We start from the raw sequence: 24,887 nt of genomic DNA on the forward strand, positions 1-24,887 counted from the left end.
GAAAGCGGCCACAATAAAAGACACTAAAATCTTCCAGAGCCAAAACCAAACAACGAGGACAGTGAAAAGATAAATAAGAACAGGGTACAAACAAAGAACTAGAATCGTATTGGTGTGAACATCTCAGTAGCGACACTGGATATTACTAGACATTAAAGCAAGTTCTGAAGGAAAAGAATTTGCAACTTAGAATTCTACACCCTGTTGAAATATCAACTAAGCATGAAGATGAAATTAAGCATCTTTACACATGATAACTCATGAGGCATACCACTCTGGGGCCCTTCTGCAGAAAGTTGAGGATACTGTTCAGCAAAATGAAGGTTAACGTTTTTCAGAAAAAGGAAGACATGAGAACAGAGAAACGGTATACACACACAGGTTACCAACAAATAGAGACACCAGGATGGTAAGCCATGAAAACCTCCCCCTCCCCCACATAAACTAAAACCAATCTAATTTAGATTGGACCCAAAAGGTTCTAGAAAGCAAAACCTCCAGGAGGACCAACAAACCAACAAATAAGTAAACAACAAACCAACCAAAATAAATACATAAAAACCTTGAGATTATCTGACTTGAGTTTTTCCATGTGGAAATCAGTATTGTTAGGTATTCTAAAGAGATGTTAATATATTGGGGGAAACTACGAGTGCCTTGAAAACCAAACAAAAGAACAAAGGGAATTATCAACATCTAGAAAATAAAAAAAATTATGTAAAGACAGAAAACACAATAGAGGCATACCACTCGGATCAGCAGTAAACAGCATTCACAGAATCCTAAAACTATCCAGATTGGAAAAGGAAGCCTGAGGGCTAGAGGATTTAGGTTTGGGGGGTGGGGGGGAGGGAGGGGAGAGATTCAGTTCACAAAAACTTCAAGAGAAAAATAAAGGCAAAGAATGTAAGGAAAAAAGAAAGGCAACAGGAAACTCCAGGATATGTAGATAGCAGTATTAACTCTGTTTTTTGGTGTATGTGGAAAGCAGTAATTTAGAGCAAGCACATTAGAACAGAAAGCTGGTGGGCTTCCAGAAGGATGGAATGGTTTCAAAATAACAGAGTAGTTGGAAGTTGGAAGGTATCAGGTGTAGGGTGAAAAAGACATGCTTTTTTTTTTTCCGAGTAAGAAAAAGGGGGTGGGGGTGGGGGAATCAGAAAACAAACAAACAAACAAAAGCCAAGAAACAACAACAACAACAAAAATATGATTTTTTTTTTATTTTTTTGCAAACAAAGATCCACATCTTGGTTTTAAACCAGTGACGGAATGGAAGGAAAGAAAATAGATTTCAACAGGGATTATGATTTAGGATTATAGAGAAGGAAATATAGTCAACCACAGTGCCTCTCTTGGTTTTGCAATATGTAATATTCGTATTGATATAATAACATGAAAGCTATTTATTAGTTTCTAAAATTGGAATCAACCTAAAATCACAGTGCAAAAATCTTGATTGTGGTCAGAATGGTAGGGAAGCATCGTCAACACCTGATAGGAGTGAAGGGTATAGAGACGAGAAATGGAGTGGCAGAAAGGTGAGGCAAACATCCTGTCTGCAATCCAGGTAGCAGGGAACAGAGATTTGAGTATATTACTTAAAGTTACAGTAATAATATACAGAGGAATAAAAGCAGGGCTATTGGAAAGAGAAGAGTTATGGTTATAGAGTTTGAGGAAAACCCTATATATCAGATCAGGAAATCAATAGGTCATGTCCAAAGTCGAGACATTAGAAATGGTGTGTATGAATGTATCAGTCCATAATACGCAACAGAAGGAGGAAAAACAAAGAGGATTCAGAGCCATTGATTCCGGTTTGGGACAGGAGATGAGGAGGGTTGGGGCAAGGGACCGGTTCATTTCTTTCTTTCTTTCTTTCTTTCTTTCTTTTTTTCAAAGCTGTGGCCACGCATTATTTAATTCTTTTAAAAGTAAATATTTACTTTGGAACCTGCACATTTTGGCTCATGGCCGCTATGACATTAACCTCTGACACATACTATTGGGATATACTTATTTCTACGGCAGAGTTTCTGTCCTGAGTTCTCCAGACACGGGCCAGCAGGACACAAGTCCTGGGGGGAACAGTATCCCCATGGCATCCCACAGGCCAGGATGTAAAGGATGTAGGAAGTACTAACTGTGGGTTTACCAGCCTTCTTAGGGAATTTTTGCGACAAGTCAAGACAAAGAGGAAGATCTCCCCCAGGCTTACTGCCGTAATAACCCTGGGTCTTACCAGACTTCCATGCTTCTGCTGGACAGAATAAGTAAAATGTCTTATATTTTCCTTTTGAAAGCACTAGGAACAGCTCAAGGATTTGCACAGCAGAATGAAAGAGAAGCTGTCACTGAGTTCCTTAGGACTCACAGCTTGAAAGGAAAGAGGAGGCCCACGGGGGGCCTGTGGACCAAGCCCAGCAGGGGAGACTGAGCACTTCCACAGCCCAGGGGGTGGGACCACAGCTCTTAAAGCCACAGATCTCCTCTGTAGGCACAGAGACCCTCGCAGCAGGAATCCATTCACACCAGTCACCCTGGGAGACTGCTATTTATGCTAAAGAAATTTATCCCACTCCATTGTACGTTTCTTGTCCAGAGTTCTCTTGGATCCCTTGTTTACGGCCTTAGTCCTATATTGTGAGCAGGGGAATGGACAGGCCATTTAAGAGGGCAGGGTGGCTAATGATGGGTCTGTTAGCTTTGCAGTCAGTCTTTCCTTTGTGAACCAAACCCAATTTGGGTGCATTTGCTTAAAAAAAAAAAAAAAAGAAAGAAAGAAAAGAAAGAATGAAAGAAAAAAAAGAGAAAGCAAAAACCTCATTTGAGATTGAAGAAATGTTAGTTGTGTTCCATCCTTTTTACTGCGGGGGACGAAACACCCACTGCTGGAAGAAACCAAAAATCCTATAATATTTATAATCCATTCCTTTGGGTGAAATACGTACGTAGCCGATTATTTCAGGTGTAGGGGCAAATACTGCGGCTGTAGCTCCAACCTATCAGGAGGATCTTAAAACACAGGAGGCCTTTTCATCACTAGAGGGATGCTAATTTTTATCTTGCAAAAAGTAAGGAGAAGTCCCTACTGAAATGTTTTCTTTTGAGGCAGAACTTAAACGCAAGCTATTGCTTTCATGAATTCTGTGAGCCAAATCCTTATAAATCCTTTCAGTTGACAGATCAATTATTCCTTCTAACAGCTAATGAACTAATAACCCTTGGAAATTTTTCCTTCCCTGGGTTTAAAATAGGGAAAAAAAAAACTTCAGGAGGGAGGAAAAAAAATCAATGAGAGACTGCATAGCAATAAAAACGAAATTCATTATAGCTTTTTAAAGAGAGCTGTATTTTGTTGGAGAGCTGTGATTTTTAAATTAAAACCACGTCATAGAGCCTTGTATTTTATAAGACACCATAAATATTCTAATCTCATATTGCGTCCTGTCGAGGGATGGGAATGAGAAAGGAAAGGGGAGAAGGAGAAAGGGACAGGCGCGGGGGAAGGACGTCAGCAAGAAGGCGCCGTGGTTGGCTCTCTGGGAACCATGGAGAAGGAAAGCATGGGCTCACGCAGGACAGGGACAGGGACAGGGAGAGACTTTGACCGTGGGGTGCACTAGGCAGGGACGGTAAAGAGAAGAAGCCCATCATACTAAGCCTTGTGCATGGAAGGAGGGTTGGGAGTAGCAGAATCTGGCAGAGAGGAGACTTGGGCATTCACGGAGATAGACAGGAGGGGACCACCAAGGGCTAGAGCAGGTGGCAGAAAGGGAACCGGGACACGGGAATGCACGGCAGGGCAGAGAGGCACAAACGTTGCGGGAGAAGGTCAAGGACTTGAACAGATGAGAAACCGGAACCACCTGGAAGTGAGGGAAAGACTTGCTCAAGGTCATATCCCGTATTCAGTTGTACTTGTCCCACAAACAAACGTCTGCTTTATGTTGATTTGCTTGTAACATAAGAGCTAGACTGGGGGTCCAGCTCCTGGCTGGGGAGCACTGTGCTCTCTGCTTCCTGTCACGCAGGTCCTGGATGTGGAAGACCAAGTGTTTAAGGGAGTGAGTGGTCTTTTCTCTACAACAGTAGCAAGTCTGGAGGATGGCACCCCAAGAGTGCTGCGTGCAGCCGTGGGGGCACCACACGACTGTCCCCTCTGAGCTCTGGAGGAGCCACGGACATGGCGTGGAGAAAGTCAGAAGGCTCAAGTGGGAATCACAGCCTCGTCTGCTCTAACTGTCCAACGGGGATGATGGTAACTGTGAGCAGGAAATAAAGTGAAATAACACTGACAGATCCGAAATCATCTGAATGGCTTTAAAAAGGCCTCAAGACCCACCTGAGGACCAAAGGACAAGCCAAGGCTGGCTTCATGGGTGCGTGACCCGAGCAGGGTGCGGCACGGGGCCCCCATACCCGGGAGGGCACCATGTGTGGTTTCTGCTCTGATGTAGTCCCCTGAACGTTTAAAATCACCCCTTGCATTTGCACCTTTCACTGGGCCCCACAAGGTCTGTAAGTTGTCTTGGGTTAAGCTGTCCACTCCAGTGACAGGAGCCAAAGAAGATGTCCGTCTGTGGCAAATGACTCCCAGCAGAGTGAGGGGACACGTGCTGGGCTTTCAGCTGCTCTGCATCTGAATCCACCTTGTATATCTGAGGAATTCTTTGCTACCTGAGTTTTGACAGGAGGCAAGGACAAAGGGCCAAATCTTGGCATCCCCTGCCCCCAGCCCCAGCGTGTCAGCTGGCGGCCAGCCGCTCGGGTGCTAAGACTAAGGACCACGGAACATTCATTCTGGTGGTGGCAGCAGCAAGGACATCATCTGGGAACATCAGTGGGAGCCCCAAAAGCTATGGCCTCTGGGGCCCGGCACTGGCAGGGCTGGCCAGCGGGGGGCCCTCAGCAGGTGCAGCAATGAGATCTGCCCTGGAAGGTTCTCTGGGGGGATGGGGGTAGTGGCAGCCGTGCTGGTTTCTCTCTGTGTGGTAGCCTGATCTGTCAGCCTTCTTGGTGCTTTACTTTTCAAACTACTCACTACCCTTTTAGTCAATTCCTTCTGCATTTAAGTGACCAGAGATGGTTTCTGTTGCTTTTACAGCAGCGTTTTTTTGTTTTTGTTTTGTTTGGTTTTTCAGATACAAAGCTGGATGCTGTTGCGAAGTTTCTACCCTGATAACGCCTCGGTTGACAGGTTGACAAACGGCAAAGGAATCCTGTGTCTGGAGGAAGAACCTGCTGGGCCCTCTGCCCCTGGGGATGGAGGTACCCACATGGAAGGGCCCTTTGAGGTCATCCGGTCCACACCCTTTCCAAAAGTAGGACTCCTTCCAGAATAATTCAGAGTCCGAATTAGATGCAAATACAGATGCTCCAGCTAACCAGAAGGGCATGCTATGCAGAAAGCCTCTGTCACAGGCTGGCCAGCTCGCAGGTACCTGGCCAATGGTCCCCTTAGGGTTTCTGAGGATGCCCCCAGCTACCAAGTTGTCAATGATGAAGTCCAGGGGACCTTCCCGTCACTCACGGGCAGAAGACGGAATGCCATTCCTCTGAGTATGCAGGTAAGAATGGGGGCTCATTCTGCTCCTGATGGATTTCCAGAACATGAGGGGGCTAAGGTGCTCTGAGGTTATGACACCAGGGACCACCTGGAAAGGATCCCAACATCCCCCCGCCCCAGCACTGGAGAAGATGGCCACAGAAAAAAACCCTAAGTGTCTAATAGCACGATGCTGCTTCTGGCATCTGGATCCAGATGCCATGGGGCGATTTCTTTTCCTTCTAGAGGCATGTTCTGTCAAGGAGCTCAATATTCTACATTTTGCCAAGGGTTGGGAGACTGGGTGAAAAGAGTTTGGACGAGCTCATTTTCCAACACCTGCACTGAACTCCTGGCTGAAATGAAATCACTGATGGTTGGCATTACAGATCTGTGTCTCCAGTGCCACTTGGCCGGCTGGGTATTTTCCGGTCACTGGGTGAGTGACCGTGGTGGCAGGACAGGGCCATTAGCCTGTGACAGCAGAAAGACCCAATCATGAGAGGCCTCCCTAGAAAGTCTAAGATGGGCATTCCCCGCTCAGACAGAGCTCGGGCCAGAGGTAGAGTAGGGTTCCTCCCGGCACAGCCCAGCACAGGGCACCAGGACAGGGTTGGCCCATCATGGTCAGCGATCACAGATGAAGATGAAGATGGTCATCATTTATGTACGAGGGAGGCAACTGGGTCTCATGAAGTCCATAAGCCAGAGGGCAGCAAGGGGGATTGGAGGGTGCAGGCAGCCAGGGGACCAGGGCTGGGGTCACCCGAGCCCTGAGGGCACCAGCTCCTGCAAAAGAGGGTGCAGCTGGCCATGGGCAGGAGGAAGCCGAAGGCCTGCAGCGCCCCGCTTCCCGCTGCCTGGCAGGGAGGGGCAGGCTGAGGAGGAGGGACCCCGGGAGGTCTTGCTGCTTCAAAGGGAAACGAAGAGAGCCAGGCAGGGAGAGAGAGGGAACCGGGAGCCTCTCCGAAGGCTTTCCAGAGTGAGTAAAGTACTCATACCCAGGGCTTTATTTGAATTTATCACCTCTTATTAGTGTCTTTTGAAATGCGAATTAGCTGATTAACCACCGCTCACAGCCTTCCCACTGTTCTTTATTCTCCCGCATTCAGCAACTTTGTTCTAAATAGGGTAGGCCACAGTAGCCCACCAGGGGGAAATTATTCTCAAGGTTAGGAGAACAGTGACCACAGCAAACTTGGTCCCCGGGGCTGGGTGGAAGCAAGGTGGGGGTGAGCCAGGGCCCCAGGCCGGGCTCGAGCTGCCCACGGTTTCCATGCAAAGGGTTTGGGGTGAGCCCCTCGGCCCATCCGGATGCTTTGGAAACAGACTGCTGGAAAACAGACAGCCCCTCATCCACCCCCCACCATCCCCCTTTTTTGTTCACCAATATTCATTTTATAAAAGGTTCATTAGTTCTAGGTCCTGAAGGAACCTTGAAAGCTCCTGCACCTTGCCGGAGCTTTCTGTTTGGGCCTGGGGTGGGGTGGGGGGCTTACGTTCGGGACAACAAGGGATGACCTCTGGCGGAGCCGGGTCCGCACTCGCTCCTGTCTCCAGTCTGGCAACACGACACAAAGGCAGTCCGGCGTGTACACACTTTCCAGGCTGAGGCCCTATTCAGCGGGGGCCACAGCTTGCGCGGAATGGGCCCCCTACAGACAAAGCCAGCAAGTTTCTTAATTAAGTCTAAGTGAAAGACAGACCCTGCTTACATCTTCGGAGAACCTTCCTTCAGAACTTCAAAAACACCCAAGAGACGGCCCTATCAAATCCAGGCACGAATAACTCGCGAACAATTTTTTTTCCTCCCCTCTTTTTAAATACAGAAAGCCAAGCCCCCGGCGCCAATTCCTCGGCCCCTCTCACTTTCCCTGCACTTTGAGACATGCCTCTGGTTTCTAAAACAGGAAACAAAGGGACTTCTTGTGTGTCGGGAGGAACCCTTGGAGGGTCTGCATTTTAGCCCGGGCCCGGCCTTCCCCTAAGCACCAACCGCACTGTCTGAAGAGCTCTCTAACTGGTCTGGTCTTATTATCATTTCCACGAGGTATCAGGGGGGTGCTCAAAACCAGCATGGGTACACGTATTACAGAAGGACAAACCCTAGCAGGGGGTGATGGCAAAAAATTAATTATTAGCTAATTACCTTTGCAAAAATGTGATTTTCATCCCCCCTCCCCTCCCACCCCCCACCCCCCCATCCCTGTAATGCACCCGTTTCTCCCCTGGCCTCGGCAACCCCTCTCTCTCTCTCAGACAGACCTTTCTGTTTTCTGGGCTTTGCTGTGATAATGTTCTTTGCAAACAGAAACCAATTATTCTGCAGCAGTAAGTCACCAGGAGTATGAATTGCTTTAATTTTTCCCCCTTTTAGCAGCTGCCCAGGGTGGGTTGGGAGGGGGCCCGCAGTAATGAAGCGGGAATGAATACGAAAGCAGCACTAAGGCCGGGTGTCCTGCAGGGAAAATGATGTTCAAAAATAAAAGTGCGTTTTTTTTTTTTTTTTTTTTCCGTTTGCAAGAAGCTCATCAATGAGTCAGACGTTTCCAAAAAAATGCGCTTTCCACTCTGAATCTGCCTCGCCAAGGCCGCCTCCCCCAGTGGGTCCTGGGCACCTGACTAGCTTGTAAAAATGTCACCTCACCGTTAAAGTGCTAAACACGCCCTGTTTTTCCGCGCCTGTGCTCTTCTCCCTAACCACCCCCCCCCCCAACTCCTTTTGCCTTTTTCCTTCTGCAATTCTTTGGTTTCTCATTAGAGATGCCCAGCAACGTCCGGCAGACAAAGACGCGACCAACAAAGTGTATGGAAAGGGGAAAAAAATTAAAAAGGAAAAAAGTGCAGAGGAATTCTTCATTCACTGATCTCCAGAATACATTAATATCTGAAACTTGGCACAGCCCGCAGGACCCGCACGGCGAACAATGCGAGCAATGATTCCGACTCTGGGATCTTCAAATAAAGCCCAGCGCTGTGTCACGGCCACCAGGAAGGAGAAGAATGCCGATACTAGCTGACCTTCATTTTGTTGTCTCTTCAGACCTGACTGCGGGACCCCTGTTTGCCTGTTACTAGGATTTCTTGGCTCAAAAATTTTAGCATTTCCCAGGCCATACAAGAGCCAGTTTATTAGGTAAATAAACCAGGCCTCGGGCAGTGTTTTCCTGCTTCCTAATGGGGCCTGGGTGAATGGGAATGAGGACTGGGCTGGAGTCCGGGAGAACGACTAAGAACCAGACCAAAGGCCATCCCATCGTTTTCTCCCTTCGTCCAGAGCACCAGCGGACAACGAGGGCAGATTTTAACAAATAGCTGAATTGGTGTGCTGGCTTTTTTGGTATCTTAGTGGACCTCAGCCCAAGGCTTGGCTCACGGAAGCAAAGAGCGAATGTGGCGAGGGTCTTCCCCTAGAGATCTAGATCTTCCATGGCATCTCACGTACCCCAGGTTTATGAGCAACTAGAGACCATTTTATAACACATTTGAAAGCAGCTAATTGTATCAGATCGCATTCATCTGCTGTAACTTATCTATAGGCCCTCAGGTTATCCATACCGCTCTCTGGTGTCCGGTTGAACGCTGTTAATAAACTTAAGTAATGCAGACCCGGATTTTTTTTTTTTCCCCAGAGCCTTTGGATCCAGAGGGCCGACCGGCTGTCTAGACTATCACGATATGGGTAATTCTTACATTTGTGTGTGTTTACAGTTTACTGCCTCTCCTCCTTCTCCTCCCCTGCCCCTGGACTCGCTGCTGTGGCCTCTCCCACCTGCACGGCACCTGCCACCCAAGACGACAACGCCAGCCTGCCCACTCTTTTTGGCCCACCTTCAGGTGGATACACTGCATCTTTAAAAGCTTTCATCTGCCCCATGCAATAGGAGGAAGAGGCAGTATTTCCTTTCGTGTAGTACTTCTCCACTAAAAACGACTTTACGTTTGGTGTGGTGCAGAACTTCCAGATTAAAATGTGTCTTTTTTTTTTTTTAAGATTTTATTTATTTGACAGACAGAGATCACTAGTAGGCAGAGAGGCAGACAGAGAGGGGGAAGCAGGCTCCCCACTGAGCAGAGAGCCCGATGCGGGACTCAATTCCAGGACCCTGAGATCATGACCTGAGCCGAAGGCAGAGGCTTTAACCCACTGAGCCACCCAGGCACCCCTAAAATGTGTCTTAACCCAGGGCTAGAAGTGGCCACTCTGCTTAAGGCAGCACATTATGGCAAAAGGTAGAGTACACACGCTTTTTCAAAAAGTTACAGTCACTGGAGGCACCATCTTGGAAACAATGGAAAGACAGAACTTTCTCAGACTCCAGGAATGAGAAAGGCAAATTATATAGTCTATGAGATACGACCCCAGAAATGTTTTAAAAAGGTAACGCATGTAGACACAGTCTTCTCTATGGGCCCCAAAAGAGACTGGAAAGATCCACCCAAAGTGTTAATAGTGATCATCTGTAGGAGTGGGTTTTTACTTTGTTTCCTGTAAACCTGTTCTGCTTAAAATAACTAGCAACCTTCCATGAGCTTTTGTGCAAGAAGATCTATTAGGAAACGAGCAAGGTGTCTACCTTGAGACTATTGAAAAAGAAATTGTGGTTCACTTACTACAACAGGGACCCAAGTGCTGTACCTTAGATGCACGCATGTGAGCACATGTACACACCCCCAAATCACGCGTGTGTGCTCCCCGCAAACACACGCCTGAGAGCTGACCAGAAACACTGTGGGGCGGGGGTGTGTCTGTGGCTACTTATTTCCGAGTTTATTGAGCTAAAAAATGCCAAAGGAGTCCGGAGGAAGTCTCTCTCTCAGCTTGAAGCAACTTGGTTTCACGTTTCCAGGTTTTAAAGGAAATTATATTCAAGGATGCTCGGTTGCTTTCAGTAGGTGTGACATTCCAGGCTGCGGGGGTACTGGCACCTGTTGGCAGCTGCACATTAGCATTTCAAAACCCTTCTGAGGCGACTTAGGAACCCTTGCAGTCTGAGGCTTCAGCACCTTGGCAGAAAAGCAAAGGTCGAGCAGGAGGGGGGCGGGGATCCTTTCCGTGAGGGAGTTGTAACCCAAAGGACTCTTCTGCCCAACACAGCTGCCCAGACCTACGGAGTGACATTCCTGCATCAGGAATTAGGAATAATAATGCTGCCTTAAAGATGGCCAAGGGAGCTTGCTTACAGGGCAGGGTGGGGGTGGGTAGTGACTGTCCCTGGGGAAAAAGCCTACAGTGACATAGGACATTTGTGACATTTACTCCCCAGCTCCCCCCACCCCTGCTTTACCATCCACTTGCTCCTTCTTCACCTCTGCACAGCTCCTGTAAGGCCCTGGTGGAAACGCGGGTCGGGGGGTGGGGGAGCCATATTCACAACAGTCAAGCACCTGTTTCCAACCACCATGTTGCCTTGAGGATGTCATTTTAACAGGATCAGGAAGTAGGCGGGGACCAATCCGGGGGACCTGTGGGCTTCGCATGAGAGAGCCTTCAGACAACGCCTAAAACAGCTGGAAATTCATTTCTGAAACACGGCATCCCTTCATGGGCACACAAAAAACATCTTGAGGGTTCCATGGGAAAAACATGTGCCCATCCAAGCACCCACTTATTTTAAAAACCTGGTCCTGATATTTTTGCCTTCTGCTTCCCCGAGTCTCCTTTGGAGACTCTTGAATTTGAACGGCAACATCCTCTCTGCGGACCAGCATCCCGCTTGCACGAGCTTCTCCACCTGGAACTCTGGCCTCGGATTTCCCGTCACTTTTAGGCACTTCCCTTGACAGGACCGTGTGAGTGAGCAGCAGAAGCGCTCTCTCTCTCTTTTAAACAGTCTGTGCTTATGAGGCCCCTCTGTACTAGTTGTGTGCGTGTGTTTATGTACACACAGACACACCCACACCTCTGGAACACAGTGCGTATAAACTTCCCATCATCCATGTTATCTCAGTGGGTCAATTTCTTTTTAAATCCACCTTCTCGGGTGCCTGGGTGGCTCGGTTGGTTAAGCATCTCCCTTCGGCTCTGGTTATGATCCTGGGGTCCCGGGATCGAGTCCCACATGGGGCCCCCTCTGCTTCTTCTTCTGCCTCTCCCTCTGCCCCCTGCACTGTGCACACAGGCTCTCTCTCTTTCAAATAAATAAATAAAATCTTAAAAAAAAAAATAAACCCCCTTTCTCCACCAGTATTCAATTAGAGCTTTTATTATTACCTAATAAAGACAACAGGGGCAAGGGAGACTCAAACCAGCCAGAAGAAGGAATCTAGAACATCTGAACATCTAGAACATCTGAATCTAGAACATCTAGAACCACAGGCAGGACAGGTCCAAATGATCGCAAAAGTATAAGAATGTAACACATCCACTGAAAAAAGGAGCTATGGCATATGAAAATTAAAGAGAAAAAAGCTGTTTCCCAGACTACAAAACACTGATTAAGGTGTCAGAGAACAAGAGCTCATCAGTATTTCAAAGAAGGGTGACACCAGTCTAATCTCCGCAGCCAGTGGGTGGGTGGCTGGCCACTCAATCACCCAAGGGACCACTGCCTGTCCCTACTCTTCCCCTGCCTCTGCCACCCCCCCCCCCCACCTCTCCCCTTCTGTCTCCCTGTGACTGTTCTCTTTCTTCCAGGCCTCTCACTACTTCTGAGCCCCTCCCTCTTTTTTATTATTTGTTTTATTTATCGACAGGATTTTCAAGCCCTTTACTCTTAAATTTTCTTTCTTTCCTTTTTAAAAGATTTTATTATTTATTTGTCAGAGAGAGAGAGACAGAGGTAGGCAGAGGGAGAAGCAGGCTCCCCGACAAGCAAGGAGCCCAACGCGGGACTCGATCCCAGGACGCTGGGATTATGACCTGAGCCAAAAGCAGAAGTTTAACGGAATGAGCCACCCAGGCATGCCTATTTTTCACTTTTTCAAGTGCAGTTAATAATTCAAGTGTAGTAACCACTCCCTGAATATGAGGGCTCGAGTTCCTAAAAATCCCCCTGCTGGAGAGAACTCAGTTCTAGAATGTCCGATGTTCCACAGGGGGAAATGGGTGTTTAAATGAAACTTAAAATGCTCCTACAAATGAGCACATAAAAGAACTCTGAATACTGAGATAACGGGGGCGCTGCACATCTTAGACGTAAGTAATACATGGCACCAAGAACAACTTTTCCATTTGCCAAACCCGCTCCCAAGACCTTTCGCAATGTCCCTCTCATCCAGGTGCTTAATCCACACATTCTGGAACGTATGCTGAGCAACCTGGCTTCGCCTGAGGTTGTCCCACTTTCCAAACGCTGCATCAGCTGGCTGATGCTCGAGGGTTGGGTGATGCTGCTCCTAGCCTCCAGGCCATCCAGGGACCGGACACGGGGTTCCCGGAGTGCTCAAGGTGTTTCATGACAACCATTACCCACCCCATCATTCCCTTCATTGTCCTTCCCCCTGCCCCTCCTTCCTTCCTTCAATACTTAGGAAGGGCCCCCCATGCCAGGCACTGGGCTAAATGCTGGTTCTTCTTTTATGCTGTGAATTGTGTGAGTCCAGGGACCAGGTCTGCCCAGCGGGCAGCATGGAAAAGGTCCCCCAGGAAGCCCTCTTGAAAGAACGAACAAGAGACAGCGCCCACTCTTGGGAGACTAAGGGTCCATTGAGGGACATAGGCAAATGGTCAGTCTATGACTGAGGATGAGCATCCTGTAGGCATCCATCGTCTAATCTGAAGTGCCTCCCTTGTCTCACGCCATCGAAATCCCACCCATCTTTCCTGCACTAACTCAAATGCCTTCCGGCCCCAAGGCCGGAAGTGAGCTTTCTGTTGAGCTTGAACTTGCACGACACGCGGGATGGACCACCAAGCAGCCTCCCCCATCGGCTCTATCCTGGCAGTTATGTTTTGGCTGCGGTCTATCTTATCTCTCTGGCTTCTAGACCGAGGCTTTGCAAAGAATAGTTTTCTGAGCATCACTAATTCACCACCGAGGGTGCTCACTGGACGGACAAAACCCGAGACTCCCCGAATAGGTCTCACTGTGTGGGGCCCAGACGTCTGCATTCAAGAAGGACTCCATGTGTGCCCTAGGTAGAGACTTGGGGCACAAGACTGCGGACTCCCTGAGATCCAGGGCATCTCATATATCCCAGTGTCAGGTCCCGCACCTCTTCGTACAACTGTGGCACGCCACGGGCCAGGCAGGGGAGTGAATGAAGTGTTTTCCCTTTTTCCCTCGACCCATCCGTCATTAAGTAACAAATCAAGGTGTCCCCAGAAACAAACCGAGAAAGCTTATGGGAACTTAATGAAATATGGTAGAAATATACCCTTTGTTGCTGATCTGTCCTCAGTCTTCTGGTCTATGCTCAGAAAGGACTTTTCCACAAGAGCCGGGAATGGGACTGGTTTCCCTCATCATGAATTTAAGATGCAGACGACTGGAACTGAACTTCCCCAAAGAGGTGAGGGACGGACCCACAGAGACGGCAGATAGCTCGGAAAGCATCAGAGACACGTCCTCTTAATTAATGCTAACTTTCTAGATCGGTCAGTTAGGACCTCAGGAACACAGACATGTTCTTCCTCGTATCCCTGTGCTTGTGATGTTTGTGACCCTCCAGCCAGATTTTTTTTTTTTTTAATTTTATTTGTCAGAGAGAGAGAGAGGGAGAGAGAGCACAAGTAGGGGGAGTGGGAGGCAAAGGGAGAGGCAGGCTCCCTGTCGAGCAAGGAGCCCGATGGGGGACTCGATCCCACAACCCCGGGCTGATGACCTGAGCCCAAGGCAGATGCTTAACCAACTGAGCCACCCAGGTGTCCCTAGTCCCCCCCCCCCTTTTTTTTTTTAAGATTTTATTTAGAAGAGAGAGAGTGTAAGAGAGCACAAGCGGGGTGCGGGGGCAGCAGAGGGAGAAGCAGACTCTCCACTGAGGAGGGAGCCTGATGCAGGGTTCAATCCCAGGACCTCTGAGATCATGACCTGCACTGAAGGCAGATGGTTAAGGGACTGACCTACCCAGGCACCCCCCTCCCACAAGATTTGAAGCAACGTGCAGGCGGGTCGTTGGCCCACGCCCCCTGAGACCCTCGCAACAGCTCAGCATCACTGATGGGACTCAATACAAGTGTGATGAATGAATGAAAGATGGCACTGTCACAGAGGCCCAAATGCTATAAAGCAGGGTTCATCTGGAATTTGCACCTGCATAGGAATTCCCTGAACACCTGCGGAGGCCAGCGCCTCCTGTCTTCTCTGCCCATCAAAAAGGGCAGCTGCTTCGTTCCCTCCTGTGACCTTTCATTCATCTGCCGGGAAAGGGCTGTGATCTTCCCCAACATACAGACCCTCTCAGCATGTCACAGCACCGCCTCCCCCCCACCCCCACCAAAGAGACCTGCCCTTTAATGTCAACCTGGTAAAATTCCACGTAAAAGTTTGTTTCATTGGAACATTTTCACGAAGGAAAACAACAAAGAGATAGTGAAGGCATCTGGTTTTACTGGTTTAAGGGGAGAGGCTGTCTTACTGAAGTCGGCTGCAAAAGGAAAGAGCCACCAAACACAGCCCTACTTCTCTCCTGCCATCAGAACCCTAAATTCAATTCCTGGATTTCCAGCCCCCCTCCTTTTCGAGATCCCAAACCCATCCCGAAAAGCAGAATTCCTACCCTTTTTAGTATGTGCCCATGGCATGAACTGCTATTTCATACCCATGGTGCACATGCAGAAGCCTTTTTTTTTTTTTTTTAAAGATTTTATTTTTACGTGATCTCTACCCCCAATGTGGGGCTGAAACTCAGGACCCTGAGATCAAGGTTCGCACACTCCACGGCCAGGAGCCTTGCACGTCGTAATCTGTAAGTTGTAATCGCAAGCAATGGTGTTTCCCTGGTAGGGACCACCTTTTAAAGTATGATGTGAACAAAATGTAAATTAAGCCATTTCACAGGGAAATGAAGACTTCCGGCTTTCCTGGAAAAATCAAAGGTGGACCCCCACCTGGCTACCAGGCAGCAATCACGTGGGGCTGACCCCTTCAAGGGAGGGGATCCCCCTACCAGGCTCGCTGGCTCCCATACCCGCCTGACCTGGCTGCCTTGGGGTGACCACAGAGAAGGAGGCAGAGCTCCTCTCCCAAAAGTACTTATATTTGTATATTGTTTTTTTAAGATTTTATTTATTTGAGAGAGAGAAAACAAACAAGGGAGGGGGCAGAGGGAGCGGGAGAAGCAGCCTCCCTACTGAGCAGGGAGCCCGTGCGGGTCTTGATCCCAGGACCCTGGAATCATGACTTGAGCCAAAGGCAGATGCTTAATCCACCCAGGCACCCAGGTGCCCCTGTTTGTGGATTATGAATAAAAAGTAAAAATGCATGCTTGCCAGGAGGGAAAACGGAGTGTCGGTCACAATAAGACCCAAGGATTAAGTGGATATGAGGAAGGCTGGAAACAGAATGGCCACCAAGGGAAGGCCGCCAGTGGGAGCAAGTGCAGACAAGATGGCCGGAGATCGCCCATTTGGAGGAGGGCAGGGTTCCCACAGGAGGAAAGGAAGAAGATGGCAGATGGGAGAAAGGGTAGAGGGGTTGCAAAGGGCCTTAGATGCAGAGCCAAGGGTTGTGGGCTGTGTTCTAGGGGCAGGCTAGACTTCTGGCAGGTTCACTGCCAGTGGCCTGACGAAGGACAGTAGGGTTTCGGAGTGATCAAGCGGGGTGGCTGTATCAGACATACACCGGAGAAAAGTGGGACCAGAAACAGGGACACTGGGGGCCTCTCAGGGAGAGCAGCAGCAACTGGCCTGCTTGAGCGGTGGCAGAAGGAACGCAGAGGGAGGGAGAGGCTGGGTGTGGGTGCTGAGCACAGGAATCATCCTGGCCTGGGGAGCAGAGGCACTGGGGGAGACGGAAAGGAAGGACTGGGAAGGTTGTGCCACATGCAGGTCCCCGTGAGGGGAGCGCTGTTTGTTTTGGTTTTAAGGGCCTATAGGTTGTAGATGTGGGACATGTGTTTGTGGGGGTGGGGTACAGTTGTAAATGATGAATTTGCTCCAAGACCCCGTAAGTGCCGGAAACAACCGGCCATCCTACAAGATAGATGTGCAGACCTGGGGCGCCTAGGCGGGGAGCCGCTGAATGGCGAGGACAACAGGGACCCAGAGATGGGCTTACTTTCTGAGAAAGAAGAGCAGAGGACATCTGTGCCACCTTTCTGCTCCACTGCGGGGACCTTTCTGCTCCACTGCGACAAATAGTGGAGATTCTTCCACTATTCTTCCACTAATTCTTCCCCAGGTAGCCTTAGAAACCCAACCAAACTGTTGTCCTGGATACTCCCAACCACTCCAAGTTTTTACTGAGCCCTTGGCATGATGGATGGGGCTCAGTTTACCCAGAGACAGTAAAATCAGAGGAAGGGGGTTATGTGCAGCTGTTCTCTCTACTCCTAGGTGCAAAACAGCCACAACGAAGCCAACGTCTATTTAAACAGGCAAATTGATCATTGTAATGGTTTTTCTTTAAAACAAAACAAAACAAAACAAAACCCAAAAAACAAAAAACCACGCATTTTAAGCCCTATCCCCGCTTCTCAAAGCCTCTCTTAAGAACGAACCTCAAAGTGAGAGATGGCAAAACCAACCTCGACCTTAAAGAGGCCTTGATTTATCATTTCACAACTGGTTCCCAGCACCCCACCTCCCGCTTTCTATTTTTTTCAGAACTTGACTATAAATTCTGCCATCAGAGCAGGGGAGGCAGGCATGGTAGTGATGGATGGTGGACCAAGGGTGGGGAAGGCGAAGTGCGGCCCTGACTGGGAACAGACAGGCATGCACGCTGGCCAGAGCTGGCTGGTTGCTTTCTCACGGAACGTTCTAGTTCAAGCTCAGGCAGCCAGCAGCCCTCCCGCTTCTTGGCCTTCCCCATCTGCCAGCCCAGCAGTCTCTTCTGCTCCTAGCTCCTGGCTATGTCCACTCTTGTGCTGGGGGAAGGAAGCTTCCATCCTGTTTCATCTTGGTTTAGGTTTTTGTTTCTTTTTGGAAAAATACCAGATTAATCAAGCCTACCTAATTAAAAAAATAAAGTTCACCTGTGTTCCCTTACCTACCTACCATTTTATTTTTTTTTGGAGCAGATGAAAATATACAAGTGACGAACAATGAGGACCAAACACAGAAGAACCGATCAACAGTCCAATGAATTAAGTTGCAAAAGGTAAAAGTAACAGCTTAAAGCCAAGCTAATCTACCTTGTTCATGTCCCAGGGTTTCTGCCACGGAGGTGGAGAGTTCCTAACGTTTATCTGTAGGTTCCAACTTTAAGCAAAGGGGGCACTTCCCATTTCCTTTGGGGAAGGCAGAGCTGGGCCCGCGCGTGACCAGGAGGCTTCCAGTAAATGCGGAAGTCCGGCCATCTGCCTTTGATGCCCAACGGGTTCATTTCTTTTTGTGCTCTGTCCCACGGCTTGGTTCTCCCCTGCCCAGCACCAGAGACCCAGTGCCACTGCCTCCGCCTACCAAGATGCACAGCGTCACACCTCACCCACCCCACCTCCCACCAGGGTATAAAATGGTTTCCTCACCAAACTTCAAGTTTCCTAGTATGGATGATTTCCTGGTGACAGATATTTTTTAAATCAAATTTTGCTACTCTCAGAGGTAAACTCTTTGGCCTCTCCATTCCGCCCACTGCCCCGCCACCATATTCAGCCTTTGCGTCTGTACTCGTAATCTGTTGACTTCAATCCCTGGTCATAACTTGTCAGTGGCCAGACAGCCAGGTCCAGTTGGCAGTTAATGTCTTCCCTTGAACAGGATTCGAGGGACTGGCCAATCTGACATAAAATCGGGTTTCTCTTCTTCTCAAAAAGGAAAGGAAAGGAGATGCGGCAGCTGACTTGGCAGCCCGGGGCCCACAGTTCCAGGTGGCCATGTGTCTTGCCGCCCAAGGGGCAGCCATCTTGTCTGGATGGGCATGTGACATCGCCCTCTCCCCAGAGGCCATATACCTGGTCTGTGGCTCTCCTGTTCTTTACCTGACTGGCATTTGAATTCGTGAACCCTGGGTTAGCCCACTCTAAAGGACGACATGACGGAAATGAGCAGAAGACATATTTCTAGGGATGGGTCCTTCCTAGCCTCTGGCTGTCCTCCGAGTCCTAACCCAAACATTCCTGTTTTTCATTTCGCATGGATTCAGGAAATCTAGAAACAAGTCACTGCTGGTGCCAGAAAAGGAATCCCAGTATAGGAAGGGGATTCCTTAGGGGAACATGGGAGGCACTCATTATTGGGGGAGGGGTCTCTCTTCTTTGCCCTCACTACCCCCTTTCCTCTCTTCCTCACTCATCTCCTACATCTCCTTCCTGTCCCTGTCCTCCCTGGCCCTCCCCATCTCACCCTCGACCAGTCACGTGTTACCACAGGAACACACATCTCTCTGTGGTCTGCCCGGCCATCCCACTTAACCCCAATCCTCAAGGCTCTGGCGTGTCATGGAAAGTTAAGAACTTCTGAGAGGTATCATGGGAAGAAAAAGTTCAGCAATGCGATGGCCACAAACCACGAACGCTGGCCGCATCTGGTCACTGTTCTTTACAAAACTCAAAAACTTTATCAAACACTCGATGGGGGGCCTTCCAGCCTATGCAAATCTAAGGGCTGATTTCACAGGCACCCAAATCAAGTATTTTAGGGAAAAGCAAACAAACTCAGAAACTGGGAGGCCAGGAAGCAAACAGTCTCCCTGGAGCTTCTAACTTGCCGTCTGGCAGCAGTCAGTTAGCAGATGAGAGTCACGCTGGGTCAGGTCCAGTGTTATATCCTTGCCCCTTTTATGACAGTGACAAGGAGGGACATACTCAGAAAGAAATGCCTCTCCTCATTAGTTAGATGTCAAAAGCTAGATGTGCCCCAACTTAACCTAGCTGACTCAGAGAACCTATTGTCATTCTGCATGGAACTGTTTTAGACTTTTACTTATTTTTTAGAAAGATGTTATCTATCTATTTGAGAGAGAATGAGAGAGGGAGAGAGCATGAGAGTGGGGGAGAAGCAGACTCTCCGCTAAGCAGGAAGACTGATGCAGGACCTTATCCTGGGACACTAGGATCATGACCTGAGCTGAAGTCAGTCGCTTAACCAACTGAGCCCCCCAGGTGCCCTGTTTTAGACTTTTAAACCAGGAACCCCTAACCTTTCCAAGTTGCTTGTGCTGCTTGAAACCACAGGACCGTAGAGAAATTACTTCATAAGAATTAGTCCTTATTTTTAATGGCTTTTTAAAATTGCCGTAAAATATAGATAACGAAAAATTTACCATTTTAACACGCAAGGCCATTGCCATTAATTACATCCACAATGTTGTAGGACCATTGCTACCACCTTACTGTGTCTTCACCATCCCAAAAGGAAACTTCATACCCACTAAGGAGTCTCTCCCTGTTCCTCCCCAACCCCTAACTCCTGGAAACCACTGATCTGTCCTCTGTCTCTGTGGATTTGCACATTCTAGACAGTTCATGTAAATGTCATCATACAAGATGTGGTCTTTTGATTCTGGCTTCTTCCACTTAATAGAATGTGTCAAAGTTCCTCCCTATTGTAGCATGTATTGGTACGCGTTCCTTTTCTGACTGAACAGTATTCCCCTGTAGGGTACGTGTGGGAGTTCTTGCAATACGATGATGGTGGCTGGAGAGTGTGTGGCTGTAAGCTACCAAACTTTCTTTCTGATGGTCCTAGATATTTGAGTATTGGACCAAATCCAAGTGTACCTTTTTTTTTTTTTAAAGATTTTTTATTTATTTATTTGACAGAGAGAGATCACAAGCAGGCAGAGAGGCAGGCAGAGAGAGAGGAGGAAGCAGGCTCCCTGCTGAGCAGAGAGCCCGATGTGGGACTTGATCCCAGGACCCTGAGATCATGACCTGAGCCGAAGGCAGTGGCTTAACCCACTGAGCCACCCAGGCGTCCCCAAGTGTACCTTTTTTATACCGTTCACAATCTAGTAAATGTTCTATGCTAACTCAAACCTCACCTTCCCAGGCTGACAAGTCCTTAAAAATAATCTGAGGACTCAGAAAATCCTCATCCCATGATTTCGGTTGCCTTTCAAATAAATCCAATACAAAGCCAATCATCTTGCCTCTTGCTAGGGATCAGAATGACAGATCCAGTCAGAAGGCCTCAAGGAGATCAAGGTCTAGCAAGCAGATAAACACCCAAACAATTTCACCACAGCGTGATGACTTTCAGGATGGAAACGTACACTGTGATGAGTTGGGTGCACAAAGTATTCCGCCCGAGGGAGCCCATAAGCGCACTATGTGCGCAGACAATGCTTCGGTTTTGCATCTTGGCCAAGGTCTTCAGAGAAAAGCCTGCAATGAGACAGGTGTTGCTTGCTTGAGTGGCTGGAACCTTATGATCCCATATGTGTAGCATCTACCAGCTTTGCCTAATATACCAACTTGCTCACACGGAAGGGCATGTATCCCCAAAGGTCTTCCTGTGGTTCAAACCAGATCTGAAAGCACGTATTAGCGATACACGTAGAAAGCTCACCGAGCTATTCATTCCCTCCTTAAACAACATATTAAAATGTGAACGAAGACAGCAATCCATGGGAAACGTCACTATTTCTCTCTCTTCCCTCCCTTCCCCAATGTTTTGATTTTGACAGATTTAGAACCTGCAGAAAAGTACAAAAAAAAATGTTACTACAAACAGCACCTGTATACCCCTCAGTGAGATTCACCAAGTTAACACCGATGGACAACTGTCACATGTAATTGTCTAATAAGGAAATAACAGTGAGTGTATCTGTTTTCTCTCTAATTGTATTGTGCATGTGTTTATCTTGCTGAGATTCTGGAAAGTGAACAGCAAACCCATGACACCTCATTCCCAAGAACTTTAGCATGCATCTTTTAAGAACAAGGACATTCTCCAAGAAAGCACAAAATCACTGTTATAACCAAAAACTTCAACATCAACACAATCACTTTATCCAATACATGGTCCATTATTCAAATGCCCCTCAAGGTCCTAGGACTGTGCTTTCAGCTGTGTGTTTCTGACCACAACCCCACCAAAATCACAAGGTGTCTCCTTTAATCTACAACAGTTATTCTTTCTCTTTTTTGCGTGACAATGACACTTTCGAAGGGTCCAAGATACTGTCTCATAGGTCGTCCACCAATCTGCACTACTCTCATTATTTCTTTTTTTTTTAGATTTTATTTATTTAACTTGACAGAAAGGACAAGTAGGCAGAGAGGCAGGCAGAGAGAGAGGAGAAAGCAGGCTCCCTGCTGAGCAGAGAGCCCGATGTGGGACTCGATCCCAGGACCCTGAGATCATGACCTGAGCCAAAGGCAGAGCCTTTAACCCACTGAGCCACCCAGGTGCCCCTACTCTCATTATTTCTTGATATAGATCAGGGTTAACGATTTGACATAAATACAATGGTGTTTACTTCCCGCTGGGTTACACCTGGAGCCATGCAACGCTCGGCTGTCCCCAGTGCTGGTGACCCTGAGTGCGCTCGCTTGGCTCAAGTATCTTTTCTCCGTTATGATTAATAAATAAGCTGCGAGATTATAATTTGAGATTGAGAATATCCCACTTCCCACAACCTTTTCACCGACCAGCTCAATATCCACTGATGATTCTGAAACAATTATACTGACAGTTGCAAAACGGTGATTTTATGATTTTATTATTCTTCTCTACTTACTAGCTGGCAAGAAGGCCCTCTCCCCAGCACCACCTCTGCCTTTTTTGATTATTGATGTAGACTCGTAAACCCAGTGTTTATTACCATGATTATGACTTTTATTCCTTCAATTGCCCCAAATCTGACCATTGAGTGTCCCTTTGAGGCAGCTCCTACAGTCTTTTGATTTGCCTTCATCATTGTTTGTACGTTTCCTAGACTTCTGACACAAGATAGTCTAGCCTGGTCTTACATTTCTCTGCCCTAGACCCAGAATTAGCTGTTTCTGCAAGGAGCCCTGGTTCCTCTTCATGGTGAATAGCACTTAGAAACCGAGAGCTGGGTACTCACTGTACTCACTGCTATTGGAATAGAATTGCTTCTAGGTTCTTTCTCTGGTTGAAAGCAGGAGATTTATTACTCTTTAATCAATGTATTACTGTAATCATACTCAGAATTCAAATCTAACATGAAAGAGTTCATTCTTACTTTTCCCACTTGCTATATGTATCTCCCTGTTTTGTTTTTTTAAGATTTTATTTATTTGACAGACAGAGATCACAACTAGGCAGAGAGGCAGGCAGAGAGAGAGGAGGAAGCAGGCTCCCTGCTGAGCAGAGAACCTGATGCGGGGCTCGATCCCAGGACTCTGAGCTCATGACCCGAACCGAAGGCAGAGGCATAACCCACTGAGCCACCCAGGTGCCCCTGTATCTTGCTGGTTTTTAAGTGCATTGATATGTTTACTCACTTTCTTTCTCTCTCCAACTAACACACAAAGTAGATTCAGAAATACTCTGCTAATACCACTCCCAACAACAAACCTCTTAGTGGAGTCTGAGATTTCTACAGTTCATTTTGGGAATATATTCAACTAAGGGTATACAAGGAACTCTACTCAAAAGTTACTTGAATTCTTTTTTACTTAATAAACTCTATATTCTCTAAATTCCACAATCTCTAAATTCCATCCATTTTAGATATTACATCGTCATTTCCTCTTTCATATAGAAGGATTTAGTTCTTCTAAACTCCACCTCTTCTATTGCCCATCTACCATATCATATACTTAAATCATACGTTTAGGTTATTTTAACAACTAAAGTCTAAATTATTATGGCTATGCCATAATAAATAGTGCTATAGTCACTCATAAGCAATGACTGTAACTATGTTTCCTTTTTTTTGCACTACTCTTTGTTTTCTTGGAGTTACTAATTGCCTTTCTTTTTCAATTGCTTAGATTCCCTGCTACCAAATCTCACACCCTCCAACCGCCTCTCAGTGCATTTTTTTCATCTAGGAAAACAAAGCATTCTCTTTTCCCAGCTGACTTCTAAATCTATTCTGGAATGGTGATTTTCTTGGCCGGTTGCAGTTATCATCCCAGGTCTACCCACCGCTATCCTTCAGGGAATTCTCTTTTACTTTTCTCCTTCATTTCTGGCATCAGAGATCCCCTTTCTAGAGTTACTTTTTCATTTAAGGAAAGTACATCTGCCAGGAGCTTCCTCAATACTTCGCTGCCATCCAGTGTTTTTCATGAGATACTGGATGCCATACTGATTTCAGGTCCTTTGAAAACTCTCCCCCCCTCTCTTGTGCCCCCTTCCACTTAACTCTGGGAAACTTACAGGAATTTCTCTTTATCCATATGTTTTGAAATTTCATTATATCGTGCCTTGACATGGGTCTTTTTTTCATTTATTAAGCTGGGTACCTAGTGGACTCTTTCAAGATGGTCAATCCTGTCCCTCAGTGCTAGGGACATTTCTTGCATTCTTTCCTTGGAAAATTTCCTTGCCCCTATTTTCTCATTGTGACATTCCTACCATTCAGGATCTTGGACTGGTCCTCTCATTTTTATACCTCCCTTGTCTTTGGTTCTAATTTCTGGAAGGTTTCTTCAACTTTGCCTTCCAGTCTCTAAAACCTGCCGGGAGTGGCCCATGGTCCTTTCTGTTTGTCACCTTTTTCACAGATCTTCCACAAAGAGATAGAAATTAAATAACTGAAGAATATTAGCCAACCTAATTATAAAACATTAAGTCCAATTGTTGTACATTTGTTCATATCTATAATTATTTAATATGGTAGGCCCACGTGCCAAGCAGTGGAAATGGTATCATTTCTTCCAGTAGCTCAACATGACAGCAACACTGTTTTTTGTTAATGACAATGTATTATTGTCTGAAAGGCTGATATTCATATTGCTAGGGATGAATGACTGTAACCAAACAGTTTTCTATACATATAAATCTTTTTCTAGTTCAATAGGTCCATGAGGAACTTCCCAATTCTGAGAGAAATAGGAAAAGCTGGGGAAACACCTCAGATGATTTCAGTGAGAAAGATACAGAGAACATCTCAATGGTCCCCAGGTAAAGAGCCTATAGGCCAGGAATTATCTGCTGTCTCTTAGCGCTAGGTACACCTGCCCTTCTTCACTCTGTCATGCTGCAGTTTGCAAACCACCTTTGGAGTTTGCAAAACACTTTTCCCAGGTTCCCTTGCCAGCTAGCTTCCTATTAGATTTTGCCAGTATTAGGTACTAGAAAGAGTTCAGAAAGCAAGAAGGATGGAAGCTTTCCTTCTTCCTCTCCTTCATCTGCCTCCAGCAGGGTCTCTGC

At 47.3% G+C, this 24,887-nt stretch overlaps 1 protein-coding gene across 4 annotated transcripts in view; it reads right to left on the reverse strand.

Moving 5' to 3' along the window:
* The window catches only part of STX8 (syntaxin 8), a 243,884-nt gene that overhangs the window by 53,666 nt on the left and 165,331 nt on the right, over window positions 1–24,887 (reverse strand). Inside the window, exon 8 of one of the 4 annotated variants that reach the window (XM_032321202.1) lies at window positions 20,522–20,920. The exons of the other annotated variants lie outside the window; for them this stretch is intronic. Coding sequence (XP_032177093.1) covers window positions 20,772–20,920 — 149 coding nt within the window. The 3' untranslated portion in view covers window positions 20,522–20,771. Of the gene's footprint in view, window positions 1–20,521; window positions 20,921–24,887 lie in introns of those variants that run through there. 4 annotated transcript variants of the gene reach the window in all.

The sequence above is a fragment of the Mustela erminea genome, chromosome 18 (assembly GCF_009829155.1).
Source record: "Mustela erminea isolate mMusErm1 chromosome 18, mMusErm1.Pri, whole genome shotgun sequence".
In the NCBI taxonomy this organism is placed as follows: Eukaryota; Metazoa; Chordata; class Mammalia; order Carnivora; family Mustelidae; genus Mustela; species Mustela erminea.